The following is a 14,523-nucleotide window of genomic DNA, read 5'->3' as shown; positions in this document are numbered from 1 at the left end:
CTGTCAATGATGTACCACATCCATACAGAGACAATCCCCTTTGCACAAAGTGGTCAGTAGAAATGCTCAAACCTCGAGCTCTTCCTTTAATTAAGCTTTTCAATATTAAGCAAAATTTCAGACCTTTTTTTTTTTTTTGTCTTTCTTTGTATTTGTGTGACCATTATTCTCAGTGATTTCTAAGTGACAGTGTACCTTCAGGAGAGGAATACTCTATGACATCTTGGTTCTCTGGAACACCTCTTTTTTATTCTTGTTTAACTCTTCTGCCAGTTTTAATACAGCCAGCAGTCTTTAACAGATGATGAACCAAAGAGAACCACAACTTCAGATTTTAAATATCTGGAAGTCTGTAGAAGTCCCCAGGAAAAAACAAAAACTCTGCTTCAGTTTAAATTGCGTACAGACTGGCAGCACCTTTGGAATTAAAAGTCTCCCCAATACAAACACAAGTAATGTAATCCCAAAATAACAGGCTGTCTTAACACATATCGATACATAAAATACAATCTGTACCACAAATTTGGTTAGGAGGGTTGAGGGACCAAGACTCAGAGGAGACTAACATGAGCTCCAAGAAAAGGAAAAGACTTCTTTTATTGGGTTTCTGTTTGATTGGTTTTGAACAGGCCTTTTATTCAGCACTTCCTGACATGAAACCCTGATCCAGAAGCCTTCCAAGCACAAACCCCATCCAGAATTCAGCAGAAGTTCAGTGGATGCAGAACTCACGGGATTACGTCTGGTACGCTGTGTACAGTGGCAAGTGCTCATATATGCACATAAACAGCAGCATCTCCTTTCTAACAGAAATTTAGAGATTTGTAGGCAGAGTTGCAGTGCTACATTATAAAGGGACACTGTAAGTCACCGAAAAATCTAAAAAGAGAACACTCTTTCCCCTGAATTGAGGATTTTGGGCTGAGGTTCTAACCTTCATTTCAGTTTGTGACAAGTAAAAGCTACAGATAAATGAAAACAGCATTCCTCTTTGTCCTCTCATCATTGTAACACTCTTGATCACAACATTATTAGATATTTTTCAGGCTGCTAATTCAATGCCCACCAGCAATTATTCTCTTTCCTCTTCAAGCACATTCTTAATGTTATCCCATCCAAAATTCAAGTCTGGTAAATACAATAAATTTGATTATAACTTAGATTCCCTAGTTATTAAATTTGTGTCTTTTCAGAAACCAGGCTGAATCTAAAGGAGAAAAAGCAGCAAATTATACCTGACAACTTTAATGCACTTATAACTATATGAATAAAAGATGTGATTCATCATAGATAGTAAGTCTTGCAAAAACTTTGGGTGAGATGAGAAAATAATGCTAACAGCTTTGCAAAACTACTTATAATTTAAAATCATTTGAGTGGCGGGGAAAATGTGGCAGATTCTGAAGACTACAAAGTGGTCCAAATTGCATTAAATTTTCTCTTGCAGAATTTCTCTTTTTGTGACAGCAGTAATTTTTACTTTCATAACGGCTGATGTAAGATCAGCTATGGAGAATCGAGACAAGACACCTTTTGTCAGTAAACATCTTACCATTCTCTGATTTGCTAGAGGACAGTATAAACCCTCACTTTGTATTCACAAGCCTAACACACAGTATTTTTTATTACCTCTATGACAATAGAGTTGTGTTTTGTACAGTATCAGTATGTAACTGCAGCATGTACAGGAGAAGGCAGGACAGATGATATCAATGTCTAAACCCACTTCTGTAGGACATTCAATATTTGTTCTGGCTAAGCTGTTTCTAAGGGTAGGGGGTGAAGATGATGAATAAGGCAGATTAGGTTTTAGGCCATCAAGTGTATGTAGAAACACAAAAGATAAGTTCTGGACTGAAGTCCAGAATAGTTTTGATAGTGACTTCAAGCATCTTAAATCTTAGAGATTGTCTCAGGGAATATAAGGGATTTTTAACTTGTATCATTATATACAAAGGAATTAGAATGAGGTGCACTAAATAAGGCATAAAGGTAATGGTAGTGGTTCCCACCATGCTTTAGACATTTTTTCTTACATCTTCTTGTTACTTGCTTTTATTGGACCATAGTCTGTCCTATCTCTTCAGAATGTAAGTTACAACAAATTAGAATCAGTGGGGTTATAGCTAGGAAAATTTAAAAACTACATGTAAGATGGATATAAGAAAGTGGTAGTAGTAGCATCAGACTGACAGACATCCTTGGATTTAAAATCAAACATGGACGCCAAAAGTTTGGTAATGCAGAAATTTTTATTTTATTTTTTAAAATGTGCAATAATCCACCAGAAACTGGCCAAATAAAGCAATATTTGCAGAAAATGTTACAAATAGTGTCTGCCTTCAGGGATTATTTCCAGTTCTGTCATTGCCTTGTTTTAAGATCTTAGGCAAGCCATTTCAGCCTAATGTGTTCCATGGTACAAAAAAAAAAGGTACTCAACCTCTAGTGACCCTCCACAGATGCTGTAATACCTAGTTCTTGGTAAGGTACCCTAACCTTTCAGAGCAGCAAGGTCCCCTGTTGCTCTCCCTGCAGGGATCCTGGTACCATCCCACCAGTGGCAGTTGAGTTTCTGGTGATCAGCAAGTAAACCTAGTTGCTGAATATACACAGTATTACATATAATAAAACAGGGATTATATAAAAAGAGATTGAGGAGGAGAGTACACTAAAAGGAGAAGAAGACAAAAGGGATTCCCTGGGTGTTAAGTCATTTAGATCCTACTTAATCTGTAACAAAAACTGCTAGCATACTATTTATTCAATATAATAATGCAACACTTATTCCTCAAACTTGCCTTCCACTTCGTCCATCCAGGTCTGACAAGAGCAGTGGGCTGTTTGAGATGTTATCAGCACTGACAGACCACTGTCATGGGTAGATTTGGGGTAAGATCACACCATGGATAGTCCCCGGTTTCCAGCAGGTTACCCGCAGACTCTTCTGGTCCTCAGCGCTTCCCTGGTGCCAGCTTTCTGGAGCTTCTCAGGGCTTAAGGAGTGGGAGGCTCCTGACTGACCTAAGGTCCTCTGAGTGAAAATGGCAGTTTCTCTTGCTGCTGTGGAGAACAATAAATAGCTTGCTGTCATCAATCACCCCCTCCCTTCTCTCAGAACCCCACCCAGCTAAACTTAGGGGCAATCTAGCATGGTACAATGAGTACTCCTAAACGCCTTCAACTACTACAGGCAAGTAGGCAGGTATCCTCTGGAACATTGGATAATCTACCTTTGTGAGCTCTCTCCAAACTCTCTCTGCAGCAGATGATAGGAGTAATGTCTGAACTGACAGAGGATATACATATTTTTCATGCAAGTCAAGACATAAAAAAGACATAAATTCCAGTGCTCCCAAATACAGATGTTCATATGCCCAGTAACAAGTTAGTACACAGGGGAGGAGTGAGGATATCACAACTTCTCCCATGCAACATTCTTCCCTCAGCTACACCTTGAAGTAACACATCCCTGCTTTCATCTGTCATCAGGGTGGCACCCCATAATCAAACTCTGTCTATCTCCTTTGTTGCCAGCTCTGACAGCATATGTGCCCAGCAAGTTTGATATCCAGATCTGCAAGAGTTCCTTTCCAAGAATCTCTGCAGCAACCATACACAGTAAAGAAAAGCAGTTTACAGTGCAGATGTTTACAGCTGAACAAAAATTATCTCAGTTCCCCTCACAGTCAGAAAGACTGACATGGGTATTTCTTTGGTTGAGATTCAACTGAGCCACCTCAACATTTATCTTGGGATGAGACAAATCATGCCAGAGATGAATACTTACTCCATTAACAAGAGCGTAAGGTGATAAATTCGGGTGCAGACACCTATATGTAGACATTTCTTTTCAGTGGGATGAACCTTACCCATGTCTTACACACCCCTGCCCTTTTACACCAACTTCCCTGTGCATGCTTTAGTCCCACCAGTCTCCTCTGTTCCTCAGAATTTAAGTTATGGCTGATTTGCTGTGGATCCTCTGGACTACTTCAGCTGAATCTCTCCATTATAGACCAGGCACAGACAGTATACACCTAAGCTGCAAGAACATGAGACCCACGAAAATGCCATGTGAATAGGAGATTCCCTAAGTCTTGTGAACGTGACACAGTCTGTGTATCTCAACTTTTTACTCTTGGTATAGCTTATGCCTTCTTGGACACGTGCAATTCAGATATTCCAGAATACCAACTCCCTCAAGTTCCCCCAAGACCTTTCCCTTCTCTAGAAAAACGTTATGTAATGGCTTGAAAATCCTCTCTGGGTGTGCTCAGCCAAACAGCTCCTGCATGACTAGTGCCAAATGGGGACTGTCAACTTTATCCATAGCTTTGTCAGGGATTTTTGTTAGTGCCATTATTACTGTGCCTTTGTGAGTGGATCCAACAGCCCCTTTTGATGCAGCTACAGACTGAGGATCCCTCACTAGCAAATATACCAAGACTGCCCACAATATTTACATGAATAGTAAAGCTGTTTTTCAGCTCTGCAAGTGCCAAATGCAGACATCTATGGAAAGAGATTCTCCTGACTACAATGAACTTCGTACTAGAACTTTCAACACTTTTATGAAAGGATCGCAGAATCTTTTACAGTGAAGGTTTGTGTCTACCACACACTCATTCTACTAGGTTAGATCAGACCCTATACTAATTTTAGTTACTAAACATACATACATGGAAAATAATCATGCCTTCCCCTGCTTATACAAAAATATGTGCAACCACAGCTCATAAATAGTGTTCTGAGCAAAAGAAGAAAATGCTGCTTGAAATAATGGAATACATTACAGAAAACAGTAATTTAGAGTTTTATAATTCCTTTCTTTTTCACAGAAATAATTATATATACTTCATCATCTTCAGTAGTATTAAAGACGTGATAGTTAAAGTAACTTTCATTAATAAATCACAGTAGCAATGCAACATGTTATTAATAGCTGCTTTAGACTGCAGTCTGGGAAAAGAAACAAGAAAGAAATACATGATGCTGCTTCCACTTCAACACTTCCAGAAAACATATATTTTAAAAATATTTTACAGGTTAAAATACTGATAATTCTATAATTGTTTCTTTAGTAATACTGTGAAGTAATGCCTTGCCATCTTTATAGTATTTTTTGAACTACATAACAATAATTATTTTAAATTATATCAGTCTCAGTCACACTGCATTTAAAAATATAAAGTCAGAGTCCCTAATAAATCCTTCTGGTTTTTCAAGTAACACAGATAAAATTAACTTTGCTAATCTTGACATGTTTTATTGTACCCTTGTGTACAATTTCTATCCCTCTCTCTTTTTAAGTACAGGATCTATACAGCAGAAAGTCTTAGGCAATCTTAACTACAGTTATTGCTGCCAACTCTTCCTATAAAACTTAGGGTGAAATACTGGTATAATTAAAATTGGTTGCAATGCTCACAGATTTCAGAGAATGAAAGAAAAGAGAACAAACACTCCCTGAAATACAGGAAGGTACCAGCAACACAATTCTATATTTACATAGGAAGCACTGGTAATAAGATTTCAGGAAACCTTATGATTAATATATTATAGGCAAAATACATATATAAATGTGTATATATTTGTATGAATATAAAAATACAGGTTAAAAGTCAAAATGATAGGATTTCACTTAGATATAGGTCTCTCTTTAATCAGTGCTAGCAGCATTGCAGAAGAATTCTTGCAAGGGAAGAAAAATGAAGTAAAACCTATTCAGCTGGAAACATGAGGAAAATACAACTGCTAAAACACATAATGTAATTCTATTGAACGTTAAATGTTTTCAGGGGACCTCTATTATTGTTGCAAAAGTGCCATGGGATCTTATCATTAAAAGATAAAACAGCAGTTGAATCACAGTTCTCACCTAATAGCAAGAAAGTCCCCAGTCTTCAAAGATTTATGTATACAGCTAATTTTATGCAGTTGAAGAACCACAACTTGTTTCAGACCACAGAATTTTTCAAATTGCTTAAAATTAGGCATAATATATGAAACTTGTCACAGAATCGAGACCTATAGCCTTACTTGGAAAGTCATAGCAAACATACTTTTCAAATTAAAAAATGCATATTCCTTCACAAGAGAGTATCAGTCTTGATTTGTCTTTTGTATTCACATTAGTGTTTAAGCAGTCTGTGTACCATTTCTTTTATGAATCAAATATTTATCACAAAAAGGTCACTGCCAACTTAGAAATTGTATTTTAAAATCTTTCCAGTTCCATTACTGTTATCTTCCATTCCCAAACTTTTTTTTTGAGTAAGAATTTTGCTTTCAACTTTTTTCTCTGATTTTCAACTTAACTTAAAAAATGTAATTCTGAAGTTTGAGGGAACTTGCTACATAAGCCAGAAATGTTTTTCAGCTAACTAAATACAAAGAGTGTGGAGAGACAGTGTGTTAGAAAGGTCAGTATAAATGAATGCTATGAGAAGTATTTGGGGACACATATCTGAGATAAATTTTAATTCTTTTCCTTTTAAATGGACTCTATCATGATAAGCTTTCAAGTAACTTTAGCAAGTTGAAAATATTTGAAGATAAGCTATATTTATAGTGTAGCTCCTAAATGCAAAGATTGCTGTGAACTCTTATTTATGAGCTGAATAGTGTTATCTAGCTACAAAATGTTCACTTTTTTTTTCAGTTTTACTAGTGGATGGATGTTGACTGTCTGGTAATTAGTTCCATTTCCACCACCTTCAAAGCATACAAAACAATGGGACTTTTTGTAAATTAACAGCACATTGCCATGTTAAAAGATTCTTCATCAGAGGAAGGTATTTCAGATTCCTTGAAACTAATCTCTCCTCTATTTGTTGTTTGGAGGGGGTTTTTTTGTTGTGGAGGAGAGATGGGTAGAAATTACAAAAATGCTCAAGGTTGAACAGGGCTCTGAGCAAGCTGACCTAGCTGAAGATGTTTCTGCTTATTGGAGGGAGGTGGACTAGGTGACCCTTAAAGGTTCTAACCTGTGAAAATAATCTTTCTAGCACACAAAGCAGCTTTGAAAACCCCTGAAGTCAACCTCTAGCCTTCAATATGAAGACCTTGGTAGGACTTTTGAGACTCTGGATAGAGATCAAGGTATCAGCTGGCCAACTTCTGTGACTGTCCAGTTCTGTCCAATTACCCTGTACCTTTCTAAGTATGCTAAGAACATTTTGTGTTACCACTTTTTGGAAAACTTGTCTTCCCTGTGCTTACATCCTTACCTGCTTCAGAGTGTTTGTCTTGTAATCATAGGCAAGCGGATTGTTCTCATGTTTGCTAAAGTAAAATAGAAGTGATATTCTTAAGAGACCACATAAGTTTGAAGGGGCTAGAGAAGGCCTGGCTTTGTGAGACCTTCCATTTCAATCTGCTGTCTGACTTTGGGCAAAATACAATCTTACGATCCAGTTCCTGACTTACAAAGCCAAGCACTGATATTTCTTGTCTTCTGATTAGCTTGTCTGTTCAGCTCTGCCAGGAAAGTATCAAAATACTGTTAGCACACTGCATAGCCTACTAAAATCTCACATTTGGTTGGAGCTTACTGTCATATGTACTTATGTTAAATAAGTCAGACCACTCCCACGCTATTTCTCGTGAAATGAGGACATGTATACAAAAGATAGCTTGCCAGCTTCCCCCTCAACTTACAAATGGCTGATCATTGCCTTCTCCAATCCAGTTTATGCAGCATTTGAAGGGCGGGAAGACAGACAAGCATGATGGGTGGTCCTCCGACTAACTGACTGAATCCAGCTCTCAAGTCTTACGCTGCAAGAAAGGGTTTAGACAGAATGTAACAGGAGTTAATTTAAGCTGTTCCAATAGTAAATGAATGCTGGCACTAAGCCTAATGCTCTTGAGGGGATTGGAGTTCTAGCACAGAGTGAATCCTTCTTGGAACTTGGCCTAACACTCTTAAAAGACACTGAGATGTGGAAGTGGACCTTCAGGCATCAGGAGATGTATGTTTACTTGGTACTTTTAATTTTTTTTTTTACTTTGTAACGTAACCTAAAAGAAGTAAGTTTCCGCCAAACATGATTTCCTAAGAACGACAGGACTCACAAGGGTTTTATGGTAGTATGTTTTTGTCTTTTGATGTGACTTTACATTATATTCATTATGCCTAAAAAGAGAAGACTGCATTTAAGCATTGTTACATAACTGTTCAGTGGGACTTTGAATCTTAAAGAAAAAATACATTTTAAACGTTTCAGAAAATATTTTATTAGTATTTTCATCTGCTTTTTCAAATTTTCAGCAATGCAAAAACCTCTAGTACAAAGTCTGAAATCACCACATAGAAAGCATTTTTTAAAAAAGCAGGTATGGTATCTTGCTAAATGTAATGATTTCTGCTTACAAGAGCAAATGAGAGCAAACTGAGCAGGATAGGAAAGGAAGGTAACATTTTAGTGCTGCAGCATATAGTAGCTGACGGCATTTGTCACCACATAACTCAATTTGTCTGGTGAAACTTGTGTTATATTTACCAGACTGTCACTGTAATTTCTACAGACCACAGAGATCTTTGCTTTCTGTCATAAAGTAGTCTGCAGTGATACTGCATGGGGTGAAACAGGACTATGTCTGACTCACCAAGTGTTTTCTAGCTATTTAGGCGCGTGTTCTAGCACTCACAACTGTACCAGCACAGTGACTGTGAGCTAATGTGAGCAGCATTAATGCAGCAGTAGCTTCGTATTCCTGGACCCTGAACCCACGAGGTGACTTTACTGTAGAGAGAAGGGGTGGCTAAGGACACTTAACTTGCCCATCAGCATTTCGTGCTTGCAGCCATATGAGAATAGCTCTCCATTCACACTGCAGTTGTATCTGTTCCAGGCAGGAAAGTTACCTGAGGAAAGACAAATGACCTACTTATTTGTTTTTACTTAAAGAAAAACTGAAAATGCCTGTTAGAGTAATGAATTAAACCTCCTTGCCTGTGCTGTGGTTGTGTGCTCAACATCAAGGGATCTGGTATTCAGAAATCAAATCTCTCAGCCATCCTTTACAAGATGTTTCTAAGACGTTGCCAGCACACATGAAGTGCTTGCTATTGGCTTATACAGAAAGTAAAGTACTTATAAGGTGTTTGTTCAAATACTATGTGTCATACTATAAGAGCGCGACGAAAAATATTTTGTCTGTCTAGAGGGAAACAGAAATACACAATAGGAATTTCCTGCAAGTTTTACAGAAGAAGTGGGATTTTGCTGTGTGTTTAACAACTGACAGATTTTGTTCCTATGTTTTATACTGGGATTAAAAAGGCTTTTCCCATATGAGTTAGCTTCTAGGTCTCGGGAAATAGGAAAAAGATTTTGCAATGTACATTAGCATGTAGAGATGGAAATCATTCACCCCGAACGTTGCACTCCTGGGTGATTTTGCAACGAGCAGTCATTTGTGTTCCCCAGAGAAGGTGTTTTTGAAGGGTTTGTATCCTGCTAGGACTTGGGTCCTGAGATTCCTGAAGATGTCTCAAACACTTCACAGACTGACACTCATTGAACACCCCATGCTAAAGGAAGACTGGATAAATTCTGTGGAGCCATTAGTTAAATGACTGAAATTACTCTCTATGAAACTGAATTCATGACTGAATTCAGGTCAGGGAAGGAGAGTGAACTAAAATTACTTTGGTGGCACTGATGGATGATCACCTTTTGTCGGTGGATAGAGGGCAAAAAAGTATTTCCATGTTTCAGAGCCTGTACCACAACATTTGTGATGTTGACAACACAGTACTAGCTGTCATATCAAAAAGAGGTGAAAGATACAGTTTGCTAAAACAGACTGAGTACTTTCTGAAGGCCTTCAACCAAAGACCAAAGTAAGAGAAAATCGCATGCAGCTGTTCTCTCAGCAGTCTTTCTCCACACTCACATGGAGTCACTAGGTGAACTACTTTCATAGCACAGATACTGGTACTGCCAACATACAAATGACATTAAATTTCCTCTCTGCTTTACTTCATATGACCTTATCATTAATTCCCAGATGGCCCAGTTTTTGAATGTGATCAACTAATGTTTGCGTGTAACCAACCAAGACCTAGAGAGCTTTTTAAAAACTACGGCAGCGAGAAAAAAAAAGCACTCTGAAGCATTCACAGTGAATAACTGTCTTTTGGCACGACTGATGACTGCCAACCAAGTCATTCTGTAATGCATCTCAGTTAACACCTCTGCCACGACAATTTCTGTAACCTCATCTTCTGTCATCTGTATTTCATTAGAAACTCTACTCTGCCCTTAAAAAGGATATTCTAAATTTGCTCATGCTTTTGTTGTTTCTGATCTGGATCACACACTGAGCAACACAACCATATGGGCCATCAATGCCTAGAAAATCATCAGCACCGGGTCAGTTCTGCTTGTGGAAGCTCACCTAACCTGCCTTGCTCAGTACCCCGGGCTTCCCGCAGGGCCTCGAACCCCGCTCGTGACCCCTCGCTCCTCTTGTACTCAGCAGTAGGAGTCTGCTCTGGGATAAGAGTCACAACAAGGAATGAGGCGAAGCTGAGCTCTGTGACAGACACAGGGGGGTGGCCGGGACACCCCTGGGGCCGGAGGACCGCTGCTGACATCGCCACTTTTCACTCCCTACCGCACAGGCTCGGCCTTCCGTGCCCCCTCCCCTGACACGACCAAACACCCGGCCCCTGCCCTGGCCGCCTTCCCTCTCCATCAGGAACCCGCCCGTTTCCAAATCGAAGCCTAGAAGGGGGCCCTGCCGCCTCCCCTCACCTGGGGGCTCCCCGGGCCGGGACGGAAGGAACGGGCGCACCTCCGCCTGCGCTCCGGAACCACGGAATCAGTTAGGTTGGAAAAGACCTCTGGGATCATCGACTCCAACCTGTGGCCGAACACCGCCATGTCAACCAGACCATGGCACTGAGTGCCACGTCCAGTCTTCCCTTAAACACGTCCAGGGACGGTGACTCCACCACCTCCGAGGGCAGCCCATTCCAATGTCTAATCACCCTTCCTGTGAAGAGATTCCTCCTAATGCCCAACCTAAACCTCCCCTGGCGCAGCTTGAGACCATGTTCTCTCGTCCTGTCGCCTGTTGCCTGGGAGAAGAGGACAACCCCCACCTGGCTACACCCTCCTTTCAGGTTACCTCTCTGCCAGCTCCGTCCCCTCCGGTTGTGCGGGTGGCGTCGCTCCCGCTGGCGGAGCGGGGCCAGGGCGATGCCGGCGGGACCGAGCCGGAGCCGCCCCCGCTCCGCGGCCTCGGGCCCGACACTGCGCATGCGCGGCGCGGCCGCCGCGGCGCTTTCCGGGAAGATGTCGGCGGCGTGGAGAGCGGCGGTGGCGGCGGCTGCCCGAGCCCCGCTCCGGGGGCGGCTCGCCGGGATGCGGCCCCCGCGCAGCCAGCGCCGCTCGCCCGCATGGGGGGCCGTCGCCGCCGCCGCCGCCCTGGTCGGGGGAGGCTGCCTGGCGGTGTGTTACAGCCGGCGGCCGCTCGTGATCCCCACGGTCCTGGCTCAGGTAAGGCAGCAGCATCCCCACTCCCGCCGGCTGGCGGGGCTGGGCGGGCGTGCGGGGAGCCGGGGCCCGGGGGCGGCCGTCGGCGGCCCGCGGGCGGGTCGGGGCCGCGGTGGTCGGACCCTGTCGTGAGGCGGGAATTGGCTGCGGGAGCCCTCCTGGCCCCGGTGGTCCAGCAGGTAATGCGCGTCGCCGGCCCCCGTGGCATCAGCAGCGTGTCACTTGCGCCGAGCAGACTCGCCTCATCGACACGGACTCCGCCGATTTCCGCAGCGGGAGAAGGCAGGGTTTGCCTTTGCACGGAGCGCTTCCCCTCTCCCCTTGACGGCCCTGGTCGTGCCGGCCGATGGACCCGTGCACAATTTTTGCACAGACGCACGGCCTGTACTGAGCTCCGCGTTTTGCTGGTAGCTTTCGGGGGAAACTGCTGTTAAGACAGTCATGCATGTTTTGACTCTTAAAAAAATTATTTCACGAAAGTATACTTTGTCTGAAATGCATCACACAGAATGATTTCCTTTTACTATGTCTAAAATGTGTGTTCTGGATGCTAAAATGTGATTGCCTTGGAGCATCAGGGCACAATTAGAAGGGTATGCTCAAGGACAGACCGCTATTGTTTACAAAAAACTCTTTGTACACAGTTGCCCAGCTTTATCCTTTGCATGGAGGCTGTGAGCTTTTTCCTGTTCTTCCTTCAGATAAGAAGTTACTGTCAATTAGAGCTGATTTGTTACTTCAGAGCTGGAAGACCTAAATGCTTTGTAGGCCAGAGGGTTTGGGTGGATGGGGGAAGAGGTCAGTCTATGCTTGCAGTGCCATTCATCTACTTATATCTAAGAGGTTTTGGAAGTATTCAACAGTTTGTATGCTTTGATGTCTTACCTCTTAACAGTGTTTAAACAGGCTGAACTACAAGCAGATAAATACCAACCTTTGTTCTTGAGGACAACCTTTATTCTTGAGTCAAGAACAAAGAATGATTTTTTAAATATATTTTTTTTAATATTGTACTATTCAGTGTGGAAGATATCTAAGCTACATCTTCTTAGAAAACTCAATTTTTATTAGATAAGCATTTTTCTAAATAGATTATCTAGTAGTCCTGGTTCCTTGGACAGCACATGCTAAACTTTAATCTTCTGTATACATCTCCTAGCTAGGAAAGCATGTATTACTTAGTAGATGTCCTACTGAAAACGTATCTTCTTGTTGTTTTTACGTTTAATTATGTGAGTTTTTTAAGCAGCATTGCATTACATTTTAAAAGTCTTTTAAGTCATTGAGACCAATTTCATATATGCATGGAACTCTTGCTTAAATAGATGTGTATGTAGGTATATATAAAAAGTGTTAAATATGGGAAGTAATCACTTTTGAATGGTGTTGAATGAAGGGGTGTCACTCTGGTGCTGATGTGTTCTCGTGGAGTAGCTTCCCTGTAACGCATGGACAGTCCTACGAGTATGCTTTTAATAATTCTCAGGAGGAAGTCCAAAAGTCTAGGACCTATTTAACTGATTTGGTTTTGGAGATGGTAAATTGCTGGACTCTGCAAATGTTTAGTAGTTCAATTTGAACTTTTCAGTTTTCCAGTAAAGTGATTTTTGAAGAAGCTAGTTCTCCATACGTATTGTACACCATATTCCTGCAGCTAATGTACGTTACTGAGCTTTTTGAAACTACCTAAGAAATGACCATGCAGAGCATAATGCTGCAAGTGGATTGTGAAAGCTACACACAACAGAGTGTACAGAGGAACAGAGTGATAGAGCCAAAGAGGCACACTGCAGGTCTTTTAGGCAGTTTAGATGCGACTTGTGGCTTCTGATTGATGGAAAATATTCCAAAGTGAAACAGTGTTGAAACAAGTATGTCATCTTTATTACAAGTTTTGAAGCCGTCTTTTTTTCAGTTCAGAGTTTGTGGAATCCTGAGAAATGGAGATTCTTTTCACGTTCTCATAGTGGATAACCTTACTTTCTGTTATTATTCCTTTTCATTGTAACTAATCTTAACCAGCCTTGCTTGAGCTTATGCTCACAAACAATATGGAACTGTTTGTTCCTGTTGTAGTATGCTATGTAGTGGGAATGTTGGCAGCATGGTGTGTGAAATAATAGAGGTTAAGGCAAGTATTTGAAATTAAACAGCCTAATTTTCATTGTCTTTGTAACAGAGGAGCATGTAGTGGAAATGTTTATACTTCTGTCTCATCAACAAGGCCTACTGGTTACTCCTGAGAGTGCTGCGAGATTATGCTACAGTGCTTCCCAAGTTTCCTTGGTAATAGTCTTGACTGTTGAATTGCTGCAAAGTAGGTTGTAATTATTTAAAATATTTGACAGAGTGAAGCTGACAAAGTGACAATGTATCTTCATGCTGTAAAGGACCAATATAACAAGATTTTATGCTTTTCAGCCGCATTACATTATGTTTAAAAAGTTCTGTCATTAAGACCAATGTCGTGTCTGTGTGTGACTCTGCTGTAAGCACAATTTGAGCCACTGAGTAACTTTCATTCTTGTCCTAAGTGAGACGTAACTACCATTAGTAACTTCGTTGCAGAGACAAAGACTTCACTGTAAATATGTCCTGTTTGTTTAGGTTAAGTAGTTGAAGTCGGTAACTCTATTTAGATTTTCAGTTTTGCTTGCTAAAACTAGTCTCTGTCAAAGTAGTCAGACGTTTTTCAGCTTTTCCTTGTTCTAGGCAATTTTAGACATACAATTTCTAGTGAAGCTGGCAAACAGCATGCCAAAGTATATATTTTTTTTTAAAATTCAGTATTTACTTTTTTTTTTTTTTTCTTCTGAAGCTTTTGAATATTCTAAAATCAAAGACTGATACCTTTGGCATGTAGTTTTTTAAATCTGTTTTTAATTCCAGTTCTTTCTTCTTGCTGGAGTGGGTTTAATCGTGCTCATATTGGTTAGTGGCACTTCTGACTTACGCTCAGATTAAATGAAATCCAGCCTGTGTATGAGTCTATGCAGAATCAATGGTCTTGC

General features: G+C 40.9%; 2 protein-coding genes across 4 annotated transcripts in view; one reads left to right on the top strand and one right to left on the bottom strand.

Moving 5' to 3' along the window:
* FGF9 (fibroblast growth factor 9) overlaps positions 1 to 11,295 on the bottom strand; it is a 53,997-nt gene extending 42,702 nt beyond the window's left edge. Inside the window, exon 1 of the mRNA XM_048294858.1 lies at positions 11,145 to 11,295. Within this exon, the coding sequence (XP_048150815.1) occupies positions 11,145 to 11,277 (133 nt within the window). The 5' untranslated portion in view covers positions 11,278 to 11,295. The remainder of the gene's footprint in view (positions 1 to 11,144) is intronic.
* Positions 11,296 to 11,300: 5 nt separating this feature from the next.
* Positions 11,301 to 14,523, top strand: part of MICU2 (mitochondrial calcium uptake 2) — a 142,425-nt gene continuing 139,202 nt past the window's right edge. For all 3 annotated transcript variants that reach the window (XR_007201640.1, XR_007201639.1, XM_048294856.1), the window contains exon 1: positions 11,301 to 11,515. Coding sequence is in view for 1 of the 3 variants with exons in the window: in XM_048294856.1 (XP_048150813.1) it covers positions 11,312 to 11,515 (204 nt within the window). In the remaining 2 variants the exon portion in view is untranslated. The remainder of the gene's footprint in view (positions 11,516 to 14,523) is intronic.

This window comes from Corvus hawaiiensis, chromosome 2 (genome assembly GCF_020740725.1).
Source record: "Corvus hawaiiensis isolate bCorHaw1 chromosome 2, bCorHaw1.pri.cur, whole genome shotgun sequence".
In the NCBI taxonomy this organism is placed as follows: Eukaryota; Metazoa; Chordata; class Aves; order Passeriformes; family Corvidae; genus Corvus; species Corvus hawaiiensis.
Note: the sequence above shows the minus strand (reverse complement) of the source record. Positions and strands in the feature narration are given on the sequence as shown.